Raw genomic sequence first — 15,198 nt, forward strand, 5'->3', positions numbered from 1 at the left:
CTTATTATTTAATATATTTACTACAAAGATAATTTGTTATTACTTAATGCATTATAATACATGCAATATTTATTAATGTATTTAATGTAATGGTTCAAGTGTGCTTTACTTATATATAGATACCGCACTTATAAGTGCGGAACACAAATTATACATTTCGTACTTTAAAAGTGAGGGAACGAGATGACATGAATATCTATAGGGGTGACACTAAAATTAAAATCGTTTTATATATTCACTCATTAAAATGCTAGTGATACTCTTTTTGACACTCTTTTACTAACACTCTATTAGTTAAAATTCATGTCGAGTCACTAAATTCTATGAGCTTCACTTTCAATTTGGTGAAATCTACATGAATTTTAACCAATTATAAAGTGAGTGTTAAGTGAGTGTTAAATAGAGAGTATCTACTAAAGAAAGTGTTGCTAATAATTCTCTCCATCCCATTTCTCTCCTGTTGTTTCAGGTGAAATTGCCATGAACAAAACATTTGCTAAATTTTTACAAAGGAAATATTTGATGTCAACATACCAATTTTTCACAAAACACTGATAAACATTTTATCAATTTTTATCAATTTTCATATGAATATTTTATCAATTTTCATATTTGATTGGTTTACACAATTACTTCTTATATTCTTGTGAAAATCTTTCGTCAATTTTATAAATAAAACTAATGATCCGATAGAAATACTCAACTCCATGAGAGGTAATATAAACCGTTATATATTAACAACAAATAACAAGAACACTACTATCTATGATGGCCAAGCATACTTTAACAAATGCCAAGTATATTTTATGCACCAAAAAAAACCAAGTATATTTTATCCTTGAATCCACAAGATCGGTGACTGTCCATGGTAAGCTGATTAGCAACAGAAAAGTGCAGACTAGTTACCATCTGCATGTCCATCCTATGGCTATTCATAGAAACATCCCAACAACAAAATTTCCAAGTTGGATAAACTAATTTAACAAAATAGAGGATGGTGTCTACTATCGGCTGATCAAACTACAAAAGTAATTGAAGAATTATTGCTGCCCCAGAATGACTATGCATCGAATACAGAATCAGCAAAGCTATACAAATCAGAAACTCTACTGCGACTAGGAACACCGACAGGCAGATGATCCGGCAAACCTGCAAGACCTTCTGCAGATGTTCTCCCATACAAATGATTTACTTGAGCTGGTGAAGGTTGTCCCACAAAACTCTGCCCAACTGACCTATCATAAGGATGTGAACCTTCCTCTATTCCTTGCCATCTATACAGATAACTCTTGCTTCCAACATTGTCTACCATCGCATCCCCCTGGTACCCTGAAAATGAACTGGGTGGGTAACCAATTCCAGCTGACATGGCAGGGTCAGCTATAGCTCCTCCAAGCATTTTAACCCTACTTGGCACTGCACTTCCATGATAACTTTCTGGCAAAGACCCTGAAACAGATCCAATGTGGTGCGCATACGCTGCACTGGGATAATTTGGGTGACCATATAATCTGCCATCAACAAAATTTGGCGTCAATGAGCCATCCATATGACTAGCGAACCTTTGCTCATGCAAGCGAGCGAGTGAAGGTGATGTGACAGGTTGATCTTTCACAGGGAACCTTGTTCGTTTTGCCTCTGGAACCTTCATTTTGATTGAGGAATTGTTTTTATCCATTTTCCTCTTGTTCACTAATGTATCATCGAATATTTTATTGATATCACTGATATCATTCTCCAAGATGAGAATTTTTTCCTTAAGTTCCCACCCAGGAAGAAGTTCTTCTAAGTCGACCTTGTGACCTTCCAAACTGTTGACAATAGATTTCAAAGCAGCTAAGTATTTTTCATTTGCTTCCTTCTGTCATAGATCAATATGTATCAGAAATGCATATTCATAATGAAACACATTAAATAAACAATGTTGGCTACTCAATTAACATACCAGCAAAATAGGAAAATCACGTGCATCTTGTTTGGCTTTCTTCCAAACTTCATCAGACTTGTATAGAAATGAAGTCAGAGTTGTCTTGGGAGAAAATTTCTCTTCAAACCCAAAGGTATAAGCCAAGTCAAGAGCGTCAACAACCTTGCCCCTTTTCATCATTACTTCTGCAATATCTGTGGCCAATATAAGTAATTAATGAGACAGAGAAAAACTTATGCTCCAGAGTCCATATTATGAGATAGCAACAACATATATTCATACATAATAATCACGGGTTTGTAATAAGATCCAGAAAAATAAATGGGAATAGTATCAGTTAGTTAGACAGTTGGATTTCTGTTTGAGTGTTTAGTTTAAGTCAATGGGAAGTTAGGTATAGTAGTCAGGAGCTTAAATAGCATGAGCAATATAGCAGGAAATTAAATAGCATGAACATCTGTTCGGGAAATTAGACTTCAGAACTGAGCAAGGCCTCTGATATGAAGAGGGGAATCCTTTGAGAAGGTGAAACCATTGGAAGGAGAATTTTCTTGTAAGGTTCTTTGTTTGTAATTCCATACATAAACCAAACCATTTTTCCCCTTTCCATTCACAGTTCTTTTCATCTCTCTCTGCCTATGAAAACTTAGAACCTGTCTGGTTCCTCACAAGCCTGACAAAAAGGGGAAAGTGGGGTGGGAGTTAGATTCGAGTGGATAGAAAGGCTTTTTGATTTTCCTTCACTGTTGATTGGTAAAGGGTGGACAATTCTTTTCAATTCAAACTTTATGGTTTAAGAATGGAAAACATTCTCAGCTGGACTATAAGTGTGTTCTATGTTGTCCCGCAAAACTGGGATAGCGGGATCCCGGAAAGCGGGATGGCTAGGATAGTGATTTTTTGTCTATATTATGTATAATTTATACCAGGATAGAACAGAGGAGAAGATGGTCGAAGTGGGTAGAACAGAGGTGACGCTCGCCGGAGAAAGGTCAGAGGTCCTGTTGTGGTCGTCAGCCATTTTTGGGTCAAAGAGAAGGTGCGAAGATAGAACAGAGGAGAAGAGGGTAGAAGAGAGGAAAAGATCGAACAAAATCGAAGTGCTAGGGTATTTTCCGTTGCGTAAACCTGGAAATACCCCTAAATAAAAACCCCCCAATATTTACATTTGGGGGGCATTTTTGGAAAACTAGGGCCAGGACAGGACAGTGGGATGGGAAACCTGCTGGGATGGCCAGGACAGTGAACTGGGATGGGAAAATTCGTCACAGGGCATGGCTGGAATGGGATGGGAACCCAGGATCCCACCAGGATTGACAAGTGACAACTTAGAGTGGGTTGCAAATTATCTTTAGCCATCGTATGTTTTTATTCGACCAATAAAGTGTAAAGTAATTTTTGTGCTAATTTTTCCATCTCCCCACTTTCCCCCTCCTTAAATCGGCACACCCTAAAACAGCACACGGACCAAACTGTAATAATTCAATCAACTATCTTGAAGAATTGGAAATTGCATGCCAAAAGGGATAAGATCCTACTTAGTAGTTCAAGTAACAATATCCTTAAAATATCAGAAAGAAGATAGAAAATTTGTGACAAAATAGCAAGGAGGAAATCCAAAAAGGAAACAAAAAAAAACATGAGCAAAGAAAAATATTGTAGTAATGTAACAAAATAAAGGGAAAACATTTTAGTAATGTAACAAAATAAAGGGAAAACATTGTAGTTAATAGGAAAAAAATTATTCAGTAGAATTACTAATGGATACTAATTGCTAATCGAAGAGGCAACTAACAATAAGCTACAAAGTTCCTCAACTTGAAAACCAAATATTTTTTCCACCAGTAACACCACTGGGTGCAGGGGGGTGTTACAGTTCCCCAAAATAAGATGGAATGATCTATTTCAGCTCACAAAGCTAAAAAACCTACAACTTTAAAGTTTAAACTAGGCCATCAACTGGGCTTTAATTACTTCAGCAAGATAAACATGATTATGTCTTAAGCGTAGTCCAGTAATATCACTACCCAGAAGGCTAAAGCCGCACCTTCTATAAAAGTTCGGTTGAAATGGATAATGTGAGAGGATTTAGCATTTAAAAAAAATTCCACGATAAGTAGCTACTAGAGATTGCATTTTTTTTACAAGCCCAGTGACTGCATGTTATTTCAGAAGGCAGAAAATGAGCATTCATTATCTGTTGTAGATCATGATATCAAATCCATCATATATGTAGCAGTCTACAACAATACCACATTATGTTATAAACAGGGATCCGTGCCATTTGATAATAGAATTAAAAAGCGGAGGTAGCAAATTTGCTGTGACAAATAGTTTGTGGGAATGGAACATGTAACCTAAATATGTATTGATTATTGAACTAAAAAATAACAGGCGAGCATCCACAGTATATCTTAATATCTAAAAAATATAGAGGTTTCATAAATATAACGCCTACAAAATCCAAAAAATGGTCAATGATTCGTCAGTGTCATGAAGAACTGAAATAATGATAGGCATCATGAAGTTTGTCTTAATACTTTTTTCCAAACCTGATGTTACTCCTAAGAAAGTAAACTGCCACCAGACAGTCTCATACAGTATATGATAATTCTTTACAGCAACAACAACAAACCAAACCTTTTCCCATTATGTGGAGTCAACTATATGGATCATGCAGCACTATAAAGTCCTCATGTATTAAGTTTAAAGATAAATCACTTACCCTTGAATCTCTCTCAATAGTTGAGCCTATAGTAATTCTTAGTTTTCCTCTATCTCTAGCTATTGTACTATCCTTATCTGATCAACCCTCATTAAAGCTTCTAGAAGTCTCCTCATTAGATTCCTAAACCACCTATTGTACTATCCTTATATGATCAACCCTCTTTAATGCTTCGACAAGTCTCCTCATCAGATTCCCAAACCACCTATTCCAACAAGCCCTAAAGTTCAAACCCGACCCAGGATAACTCATGTGCCACACATCCCAATAATAAAAGAACTCATACACACCATTGATCGGCTGTCCATAAAAAGGGCACTAGGCCAATCAAGCATCAACGCCCACGCGCAAATCCTAAAAATCCAGCACTCATTCCGTCAGCAAGGTTTGTCATTCTTACGTCAAACACATTTATTGCTTAATTATTGACTTGGGCGTTGGAGTTTCTTCTTGCAGGACCCCCTTCCCCAGCCTGGATCAACTATCTTAAAACTCGGACCTCTAGGGCACAAGGCAGAGAATGAGAAAGATCATGGAGTTTGACCCAATCCACATCACCAGCAACTGATACACTCAATCTGTACTCCAAACACCACCTATGACGAAACTCTACCATTTTCTCTATTTTGAAAACTAACTCAACTTTCTCAGTTTCTCCCTTATAATTATATTCCTAATCCTACATTTTCATGTGTATTTACTATTTACTCATCCATCTTAGCCTACAATGAGTTTACTTTCTTGTTGACGCTTAATTTCCCAGGATTCAACCCCATACAAAATGTCTTATAGCCGTTACGTAGGAATGGAACTAAGACCGACTTTCAGCCACATTAAATGGATGGAAGATGCTAAAGCTAACTTTACCCTTGAGGATTCTATGGCTTATAAATTTCATCTCAACAAAAAAACATTTGGCTTTCAGTGTTCTCACTTGTAATTAAATGGAAGTTTCATCACAAATTTCACATTTTAACAGTGTAAGTGTAAACTATCAAGCACAAACAACAGCATGATTCCTAAATTCCTACAGGCGCACACCCACACACACACACACATACCTGTAACCCTCATAAGTAAAGCCTGAGACTGGCGAAGGGCTTTCGAGATTTCTCTGGGATTGCTCAACCGAACCAAGTTCCAAACATCCTCGTTCAAAAAATCAATAGGGATCCCATAGCAGGCAATGAAAAGAACCAAGCCCCTCGCATCGATTTCACAGGCATTCGCCACACCCCCCTCAACAATGAGCCTCTTCCTCCACGAAACCGCGGCCTGGGAGGCTTCTTTGTTCAGTGAAGGGTCCTCCTCCTGCGCCTCGCTATCAACGCGACCAGACAACAGATAATACTCCAAAACCAGAACCGAAGCCAGCCTCGCAGTAACCATAGGCGAGTCCTTGGTGTAAGCCTTGCTACCCTGCAGAAAAAACCTCCCAATGCATTCAAACACCAATTTCGACGGCTTCGGCGCACTCTTCAGAGCCTCAGGGACTTGCTCCCCAAGCATCTTCACCTCGGCAAGATGCGACAAAATGTACCTACGCAGGCCACGGCTACACATGGTTTGACACAGCGAAACAAGCTCGTTTTCTTCTCCTTTTACATCACCCTCCGCCTTGGTTTTCAATTCCGCTCGCGAAACGTCGCCGTTTACGACGGTGACTTTCTCGACCGCGGGTTTGGGGGTTCGAGATTGGAGCTCCTTGGTCCTGGTATCGATGGTTCGCTCGATGTAATTGAGATGCCTCTGCAGTTCATCGTACCTGCTCTTGAAAGCTTGAATGGCGGTGGCGAGGTCGGTGAGTTCGTTCACCGATTTGGCTAATTGGGCGCCGCCGTCGTCGGGTTGGTTCGCCGGTGGAATTGACGGTGGTCCGTTAGCGAGGTTTTCGTCGGGTAGGTATTTTTCTTCCTTGACTGTGACGGAGGTATCAGGGGTTGCCATGGAAGAAAATGGATGCGTGAGAGAATGTTTGGTGCCAGGGTTTTCTGAATGTGTTGATGATGAATCAACGATGATGATGATGATGATGATCCAGAAAGAGGAATTGAAAACCCTAGAATTGTTTTAGATGAAGAAGAAGATTAATCCAAGTCGCACTCTATACTCGTTACATTACATGGCATGAACAGTCACGTGGAAGGCAAGTGCTCCATATTTTATTCTTTGGTTAAATATATTTTTACTTTTTTTTTTTTATTCCAATATTTTTACTTTTATAGTGCACACATTTTCATTTTGGATTTAAGTAGTTGTATACATTAATAGTGTAAGATTTATACATCTATCAAGCAATGTATATTATACATTTGATCCTTAGGAGCTGGGGATATATGAGTAGGATAAGGAGGTAGTGGAAGAATCTCATCCGGGACCTCCTCAATCCAGACCCTAAAACCGGAAGAAAATGACAGTTTTGCTAGACTATCGGCATCAACATTGCCACTATGACGCATAAAAGAAAAAAAAAACATCAAAACCGGATACAAAACTACGACAATCAACAATACTAGAGTCAAGGTAGGATGCTCCACTAGAAGGTCACATCCACCTCTGAAAAAGTTGAAGACAATCAGTCTCTAAACACACAGACCAAACCCCAACTTAGTGGACACGGTATATTATCGTCTAAAGCAGACAATAATATACTAAAATCTAATTAGATGTTAAACTCAAATAAACTATCGGTATAATAAATTCTTTCATTTGTGTTGCTTATTTTTAAAATGTTTGTTGGAAGAGAATTATGTTGGATAAGCCAGATTAAAAATATGTATTTTTAAGGTTTGGAATTCTTCTAGTTTATCTACGAGTATTATATTTGAGGCTATATTGTTCGACTTTGGTATAATGAAGATCAAAAGCCTCTTAAAAGTGCGACTTTTAATGATCAAATTCTTGACCTTAAAGATTCAAACAAACATTTTTAACCACTATAACTGACACCTACTGGGATTTCTTCTAGTTAACTACAAGTACAAGAATAGAGATGTTAAGGATATTCTTCTAGCATAATGTTGTAAAAAAACTCTCCCATGCAAAGTGAGGGTAGACCACATGTCAAATTTATGATTTTCTTGATTTAAAGAAATTACGATTTATGAATCTGAAGGTGTGATTTTTTTTTTTAAGCAAAACCAATTTATTGAATGCATCAATTAACATGAGAACAACCTTCTCTTCTCATGACACAGGTGAAAAGAAAGTCCCACCCAAAAAAAACTATACACTCCCACCCGAATACATCTGGGACTTTAAAGATTTCCAAATCCTTTCCAGAAGAGCAAAAAGTCAAGATAAATTTCATGACAGTATCAGTTACAACTTTTTTTTTAACAATATCAGTTACAACTTACAAGTATGTGTATCACTATTTCTATTAATGAATTTAATTTAATTTGAATACACCTTCAGTGTTTTACACTGTTTTACAACAATGTGTGTGGTCACATTATTTATCCAATAATGTGGTATAGCCATTATAAAAGAATCAAATGCTATGCTAAAGGAGCCAAAACATTTTTCAGGACACTGCTTATATACAATTGTTAATTACAGGGGTGGCTTGTGTCAGATAAGTTGACTATTCGATCAAGCTGATTTGTAACAAGGAGGTTACCATTAACATCCAAATCAATGAGGACAGTGTCACCTTGCTTGCACTTTCCACAGAGGAATGCTTCACTCAATGGATCTTCAATTAGTGATGTAATGGCCCTCTTAAGAGGCCGTGCACCATATGTTGGGTTATACCCTTCCTTGCATACAAGGTTCTTGACTGATTCAGACACTTCTAGATCAATTCCTAGGGACATTATCCTTTTCTTTACGTCTTGCAGCAGAACATCCAATATCTCAAGCAACTGTTATAAGAATAGTAACAAAAAAATATCAATAGAATGAATAACATATAGATAACTCATCTTCGAATTTGTGTTACGCCTAATTTTACCCTGAAAGCTAGCTTAGGCGTGAGGATATATCGGAGGATCTAGAATTGACTCAGATATCATTTAGAATTTGGGTTAGGTCTAACTCTACACAAAAGAAGCTCAGGGGAGAAGATTGCTCTAACCCTATAAAAAGACTATTTTGACCATCTCTAGTCAATATGGAACTTTTAACAACTTGGAATATTAGCAAACCTTCATTTTTTATTAAGACCTGATATTGATAGTCTCTAGATTTGTTTTAACTTCTTAAAATAGTTTATGTAAAGAAAATCAAATTGTGACTCATCAATATACTAGAAAGAGCCTCTTCCCAAGTGAATATCATAATTGAGCTAAATCATAAGGAAAACTTAACGAACCTGTGACTTTTCAAGGGATTGAAAGACTACAATTTCATCTATCCTGTTGAGCAATTCTGGACGAAAATATGTCCTCAGTTCTTCAATTACCATCGATTTCAAACCATTATATGAGGTTGATTTGTCATCTGGAACCAAGAAACCTATGGAGTTGTGTCGACCCTTAGCAATGGCACTAGACCCCACATTTGAAGTCATCACCACCAATGCATTTTTAAATGAAACTTTCCTACCCTGTTAGAGCCAGTTTTACAAACAGTAAACAGAATATTTAGAACAATAGTGGTATAAAAGTCCTCATTATATCGATACCATTGTTTGTTTTTACTTGGCAAAGAAGCTTGCTGAAAATCCTAGAAAATTAAGGGTCACATTTGCAATCACTAACCTGAGAATCAGTAAGTTGACCATCTTCTATCAACTGAAGAAGAATGTTGAAAATATCTGGATGAGCCTTCTCTATTTCATCAAGCAATAGCACTGTAAATGGTTTTCGTCGAATAGCTTCGGTTAAAATCCCCCCCTCTCCATAACCAACATAACCTGGGGGAGATCCTATCAATTTGCTCACTGTATGCCGTTCCATATACTCACTCATGTCTAAACGAACCATGGCTGCTTCCTGAAAACATAATATGAAAAGATAAATATAAACAGATAAAGCATGTCTTCTCATTATTATTAATGTTACAACAAACTCTGTGAAATCTTACCGATCCGAAGTAAGACGCCGCCAAGGATTTTGCGAGTTCTGTTTTCCCAACCCCAGTTGGGCCACAGAATAGCATCGTAGCAATGGGTCTACTGGGATCCTTAAGGCCAACCCGGGATCTCTTCACAGCTTTCGAAATTGCAGTAACAGCCTCCTCTTGTCCAATCACGCGTTTCCGAAGTTGATTATCAAGATCTAACAGAAGAATTCTTTCATCAGCAGTGAGCTGCTGAACAGGAATTCCTGACCAGAGGGAAGCAACAGCTGCAATATCATCTGTCCCAACTTCTATTGGTCTAAAATAAAAAATAACATGTCAGCCGCTAGAAAACAAACCTAGATATATACATATGAAAGCACTCAATTTTTTACAGGCAACAAACATACTCATTATCATTTGCTGCATTAGGTAAATACGAGTCAAGTATGAGTTCACTCGTATCATCAATGCTAGATGCGCCATAGTATTTAAGCTTGGTCTCCTGAACCAGCAGGTAAGAAATGTCATCTTAAACCAAAAGGATAAGCAAATCGCACAAAAATAGAAGAATACATTAAGCAATGCCATTACCATTTCATGCATGGACTGAACAGTTCTAATTTCTTGCCAGTAATCAGCTGGGAACTTGGAGAGTATGCAAGTTTCTTTTTCTTTTTTCGTCCTAAAAGCTACAATACGAGCCCTGCTTCCTGCTTCATCTATGAGGTCAATAGCTTTATCAGGTAGATATCTATCAACTATGTATCTTGCTGATAAATGTACCGCAGCTTCTATGGCATCTTCTGTATATCTGCATTTGTGGTAAGCCTCATATTTCTCACGCAGACCCATAAGTATCTTAACTGCATCATCCTACACACAGTAACTTATATAGTTCAATAAGAAATCAAATTATGATTAAAATGCTAACTTAGAATGTAGACATGTATATGGAATGCAACCTCACTCGGCTCATCAACCCAGACAGGCTGAAACCTCCGTGCCAAAGCCTTATCCTTTTCAAAATGAATCCTGTATTCATCTATTGTGGTAGACGCAATACACTGCCAAGAAGATAAAGTTATTGCAAATAGCCGACAAGTTATAATAGTTCCTATATAATATAGCTCTTTGCAAAGGAAAATAAATGACCATGCCATCTTATACAAAAATGATAACTGGCACATTCCAAATGCACCATAAAATTGATAACCAATTAGATAGAAAATTTCATTAGAGGGCAGAATTATTTTATCGCCACACTCGAACCAGTCAGAGAAGTTAAGCTAAAAACTACTTTCTCCTCTCTCACCACCATAAATCCCTCCCTGAGAAAAGAAGAAATATGAAAGCTCAAGCAACAAAGCATCAGCCCTGTTTTTACTTTATTGCATTAGCCTTAATGTTATTGAATGCAATTGGTCCTCACATTCATAGCCTTAATCATTACAATATTTTTAGCAGCCAGCCCTTTCCAGACAATCCAACGTTCCTAGTACCTCTTCATACATTAAACTTCATACAAATCATTTTTCCCAAGAAGTTCATATTAATTAATCCTTAGTGAACCTAAGATAAAAGAATATTGGGACCCAGATTTCTTGAGATTGAAAGGAGAGGCTCAAGAGCACAGAACATGCAAATTTGCCTTAACTTCAGTAATGGTTTCACTGTTCAAAAAAGAATTTCTCTAGTACATTTACCCTTCTGGTTCTATAACATGGTTTAAAGCAAGATCTTTACCAGTTAACCCCCGGTTATCTCTTCCAACTCCAAAAGACCTTGAAGGCCCTCTATTTGAGAGAAAGCTTGAGCCATGCTGTGAGTCTAGCAACAGGTATGATACCCTTCAAGTTTTCCATAAAGACATCTTTCTAACTAATCTCAACCTTGTATTGCACTTTCCAGATGCTAATTGTTAACATTGTTCAATAAAATACTATGAAAAAGTGGTAAAGCAGTTTAGTAAGTAGTAACCATATATTTTGACGTCTAACCCTAATCTTTAAAGTCATCAGCAACTGTTTATACCAGGCTTCAAACTTATAATGTGTTCAATCTTCAATGATCATTTAAACAAAGGAACTGGCAAACAAATATACATGACAAATAATCACCTGAAGTTGACCTCTTCCAAGTGCAGGTTTAAGTAAATTAGCAATGTCCAGACCAGATCCCTTATTTCCTTTCCCAACGGTCCCTGATTGAACAAGTGTATGGACTTCATCAATGAAAAGAATGACATCACCTGCATATCAAGTAAATCAGTGAGATAAGACAATCCTCTTCTAGTGTGCCAAGCATGTATTCACATAATTTTTTTTCCTTTTTTGTTAAAATGTACTCACCTGACTTTATTATCTCTTTGAGTAATTTTGTAACACGTTCCTCTAGCTCTCCTCTCTCTTTTGCCCCAGCCATTAATTGTGCTACGTCCAAGGACATGACACGCTTTGTCTGCAGAGACACAAAGCGGAAGGGGAAATTTTAATGTATTTAGACCAGATAGATACATATTAATTAAAGCAAGCACAATTACATAAGGGTATAGCAGAGAAGAAAAACTTTAGAAACACCAATTATTTATTGATAAACGCACCAATAAAAAAGGAGCAACATCAGCCTTAGCAATACGGATTGCCAGTCCCTCAGCAATAGCTGTTTTCCCAACGCCAGCGTCACCAAGAAGAATGGGATTACTTTTGGTTTTTCGGCATAGTATTTGAATAATTCTCTGAACTTCAACTTCTCGGCCAATAACTGGATCAATTCTTCCTTCACTCGCGCGGGCAGTAAGATCCACACAGAATTGTGATAGAGGACTCTTATCTGAAAACCAGAGAATGATTGTGACAAAAACTCTTATCCACTCTCAAACATAAAAGTATAGAACAACAAACTTGTATATTATTTTCTTACCTGCTGTTGTGGAGGAGGATCCTGCATTAGAATCTTTTCCTGAAATAGAATTAGCCCCTTTGGACAACATTTTTGGTTCTCTACCATCTTTAGCAAGCTCCTTTTGCAGCCTGGAGAACGCCACAGCTGCCAAGTGGTTTGCATTTGTCCCTAGTCTGAAATCATTAGTATACTAGCAACATCAATAGAAAAGTATAGTTATACATTTTTTAATTTAATCACAGATCCTCTACACATATTCAATTTTACAATCACTAGCCAGAGCAGTAGCTCCAAATGCTTATAGTCATGAAACAAACCAAAAAAAGTAAGAACCAAAATTGGACTTTGCTTGTTAAGCAAGTCTCATAATGCATTTACGAAAGTTTGTGGCAAAAGTGGATTTCCTTAAGAACAGATCCTAAGAAGGACTATAAATCAGGTTAGCAAAGCAGTGGATGCAAACTGCCTAGAGCATCAACCAAAGATCACTTATATGCCATTAACTATCATAGTGCCAGGTTTACACTCCAGGATTCACTTCCCAATAGCAAATCTCAGCCACAACTGGTCTAATTTGAGTTTGAATTTTCATAAAACAGCTGGGATTTGCTTCCAATAAGTTGTTGGTTTTATAAAGACTTCAAAATAATAAACTAAGTGCATGTTTGGAAATCCTTATACAATTGATTCCGAAGTCAAAATCAATTCTGAGGAAAAGCTTCACTGAGTAGCTCCTGAGTCTCATAATTAATTCTGAGAAAATAGAAATTGATCCAAACATGCTATAGAATGCATCATAAGAAACAAGCAAACATAAATACGGATGTAAAGCAATCAATGCTACCGCGGCGCCTAACAAGACAACAAAACAGAACAGATTCGATGCAGTACCTGTAAAGTACCCTACTAGTACTTCCATCATCAACTTTGACCAAAGCAACTGCAATATGCTCAGGAGCAACGAATTTATGCCCCAAAGACTTCGAATACTCAACCGCAGCCTCAAACACCCGCTTCGCCCCAACCGAAAATGGAAGATTTGTAGCATAAACAGAACCTCCCTTATCATCACCATCACCAACACCACGTGGGGGAGCAGGGTTTGAACCATTCCGATGCCAAATGCTTCTGACAGCATCACGAGCCTTCTCAATAGTAACACCAGACGCAAGAAACCCATCAGAAGAACGATCCTCTTCAGCTACAAGACCCAACAACAGATGCTGAGCGTAAACCAGTTCACTCCCAAGAGCTTTAGCTTCCCTTTGGGAAAACACTATAGCCTTTATCGCTCTCTCCGTGAACCGCTCGAAAACCGCAGAGACGGTGAACGCTCTTCGCTTCCTCGTCTTTCTGCTGTTTGCCGGCGATAACGCCGGCGAGGTAAAGGAGCAGGCTTTTCTCTGAGAAGGTAGAGACGAGAGGGAGTTGTTGAGTTTACAGCGTGATGATGGACCGGCGCGTGAGAATAGCAGCTTTGCGCGAAGTGGGTAGGAGGTGGTTGCCACCACGGTGGTGGCGGTTGAGCATGGTTCTGATTGGAATTGCCGGGAAAAGTTGGGAGTGAAATTTCCGAAGCATGAGTTCATTGATGGGGATGAAACTTGCATGGTGGTTGTGGAGAATGGAGATGAAGTTCAGAGATTGAAAATGGAATGAAATTGAAGATGAAGAAGGTGAGTGAGAAAAGGAACTTTGATTGGTTTTCAATGTTTTCGCTTTCGGGGTTGGAACAAGAAAGAAGAAAAGGGAAGGAAGGTATAGAGTGAGAATGCCATACACGTCACTGAGAGAGAATGCCAACTTTTCTTTCTTTGGTACTTAGGACATAGCCAAAACCTTGATCAGTCAAGAAAGCAATGCCAAAAAGGTCAATGTCCTTATACTTCCAAAAGTAACGAACTTCTTCAATAATATACTGCTAATCAATGATTAATCATAATCAAATGATAATGTCTTGGGTCCTTTTTTTAAGTGATTCGGAAAATAATAAAATAAAATAAACTAACGACAGACAACAGGTCTCTAGCTTCAGATTTGCAAAATCTATCGTACGAACACTTGCAATGGGAGAATCGGAACCCAGCCTAGCTAAATAATCTGCATACGCATTGCAATTTCTAAAAACGGAGTGGAGGATTACCTTCCAATCTTTTCGAAGAGTTCGTTCAATATCTTGAAGTACTAGGAGGAATCTCATGCTATATGAATCTTCCAACGAAGTAAGCAACTCACGTAAAGCAAAAGCCTCGACGATGAGGGAGTTACCACCAATCTCAAACGCGTAGAAACCAAACAACCACTTCCTCTTCTCATCTCAAGTAAGATCATCTCCCCCTCTGTAGCTACCACCATCTACGCACATCTAGTTTTGTGAATATTGAAGAAGGTCGGTATCAAATTGAAATCAAGTAGAATTCACTTATATCAGCGTTGTACGATGACATAAATCTCATGCATGGTTGTGACATATTCAAGAGTGTCAAGCCTCTTGTAAGGACCAAAGATTCTCCTCGAAAATCATATTATTATGTAATTTCCAAATGCCTTAAAGACAAGCAACAAACCTGCCATGTCGGCTATGAGCTTAGCTACTAATCCGACAAGAAAGATCATGGCTATGAAAATTGTTCCAAAA

General features: G+C 37.9%; 2 protein-coding genes across 2 annotated transcripts; both read right to left on the bottom strand.

The window, feature by feature from the left end:
• Positions 1–779: 779 nt before the first annotated feature.
• On the bottom strand, positions 780–6,769 carry LOC130715706 (protein FRIGIDA). Its single transcript, XM_057565829.1, has 3 exons — positions 5,714–6,769; positions 1,946–2,121; positions 780–1,861 (listed from the first exon to the last, which is right to left on the bottom strand). The coding sequence occupies exons 1-3, from the start codon at positions 6,597–6,599 to the stop codon at positions 1,061–1,063; spliced, it is 1,863 nt and encodes a 620-aa protein (XP_057421812.1). The 5' UTR covers positions 6,600–6,769; the 3' UTR covers positions 780–1,060.
• A 1,167-nt stretch (positions 6,770–7,936) lies between these two features.
• On the bottom strand, positions 7,937–14,372 carry LOC130715728 (chaperone protein ClpD, chloroplastic). The gene is made up of 12 exons (XM_057565847.1): positions 13,452–14,372; positions 12,579–12,733; positions 12,259–12,488; positions 12,008–12,116; positions 11,777–11,907; positions 10,622–10,723; positions 10,251–10,532; positions 10,067–10,161; positions 9,681–9,975; positions 9,356–9,589; positions 8,968–9,201; positions 7,937–8,518 (listed from the first exon to the last, which is right to left on the bottom strand). Exons 1-12 carry the CDS (start codon positions 14,168–14,170, stop codon positions 8,204–8,206), a joined length of 2,901 nt encoding a protein of 966 aa, XP_057421830.1. The 5' UTR covers positions 14,171–14,372; the 3' UTR covers positions 7,937–8,203.
• Between the last annotated feature and the right edge of the window lie 826 nt (positions 14,373–15,198).

Source organism: Lotus japonicus, chromosome 1 (genome assembly GCF_012489685.1).
Source record: "Lotus japonicus ecotype B-129 chromosome 1, LjGifu_v1.2".
NCBI classification, from domain to species: Eukaryota; Viridiplantae; Streptophyta; class Magnoliopsida; order Fabales; family Fabaceae; genus Lotus; species Lotus japonicus.

What these genes read in the sequence shown, in the direction of transcription:
- LOC130715706 (XM_057565829.1), bottom strand. Translation starts at nt 6,599, where the DNA reads ATGGCAACCCCTGATACCTCCGTCACAGTCAAGGAAGAAAAATACCTA. An exon ending in TTTACTTATGAGGGTTACAG is followed by an intron (nt 2,122 to 5,713) that starts GTATGTGTGTGT and finishes TATTGGCCACAG; the next exon opens with ATATTGCAGAAGTAATGATG. An exon ending in GTGATTTTCCTATTTTGCTG is followed by an intron (nt 1,862 to 1,945) that starts GTATGTTAATTG and finishes GATCTATGACAG; the next exon opens with AAGGAAGCAAATGAAAAATA.
- LOC130715728 (XM_057565847.1), bottom strand. Translation starts at nt 14,170, where the DNA reads ATGCAAGTTTCATCCCCATCAATGAACTCATGCTTCGGAAATTTCACT. An exon ending in GGGTTGATGAGCCGAGTGAG is followed by an intron (nt 10,533 to 10,621) that starts GTTGCATTCCAT and finishes TACTGTGTGTAG; the next exon opens with GATGATGCAGTTAAGATACT. An exon ending in AATCCCTTGAAAAGTCACAG is followed by an intron (nt 8,519 to 8,967) that starts GTTCGTTAAGTT and finishes TTCTTATAACAG; the next exon opens with TTGCTTGAGATATTGGATGT.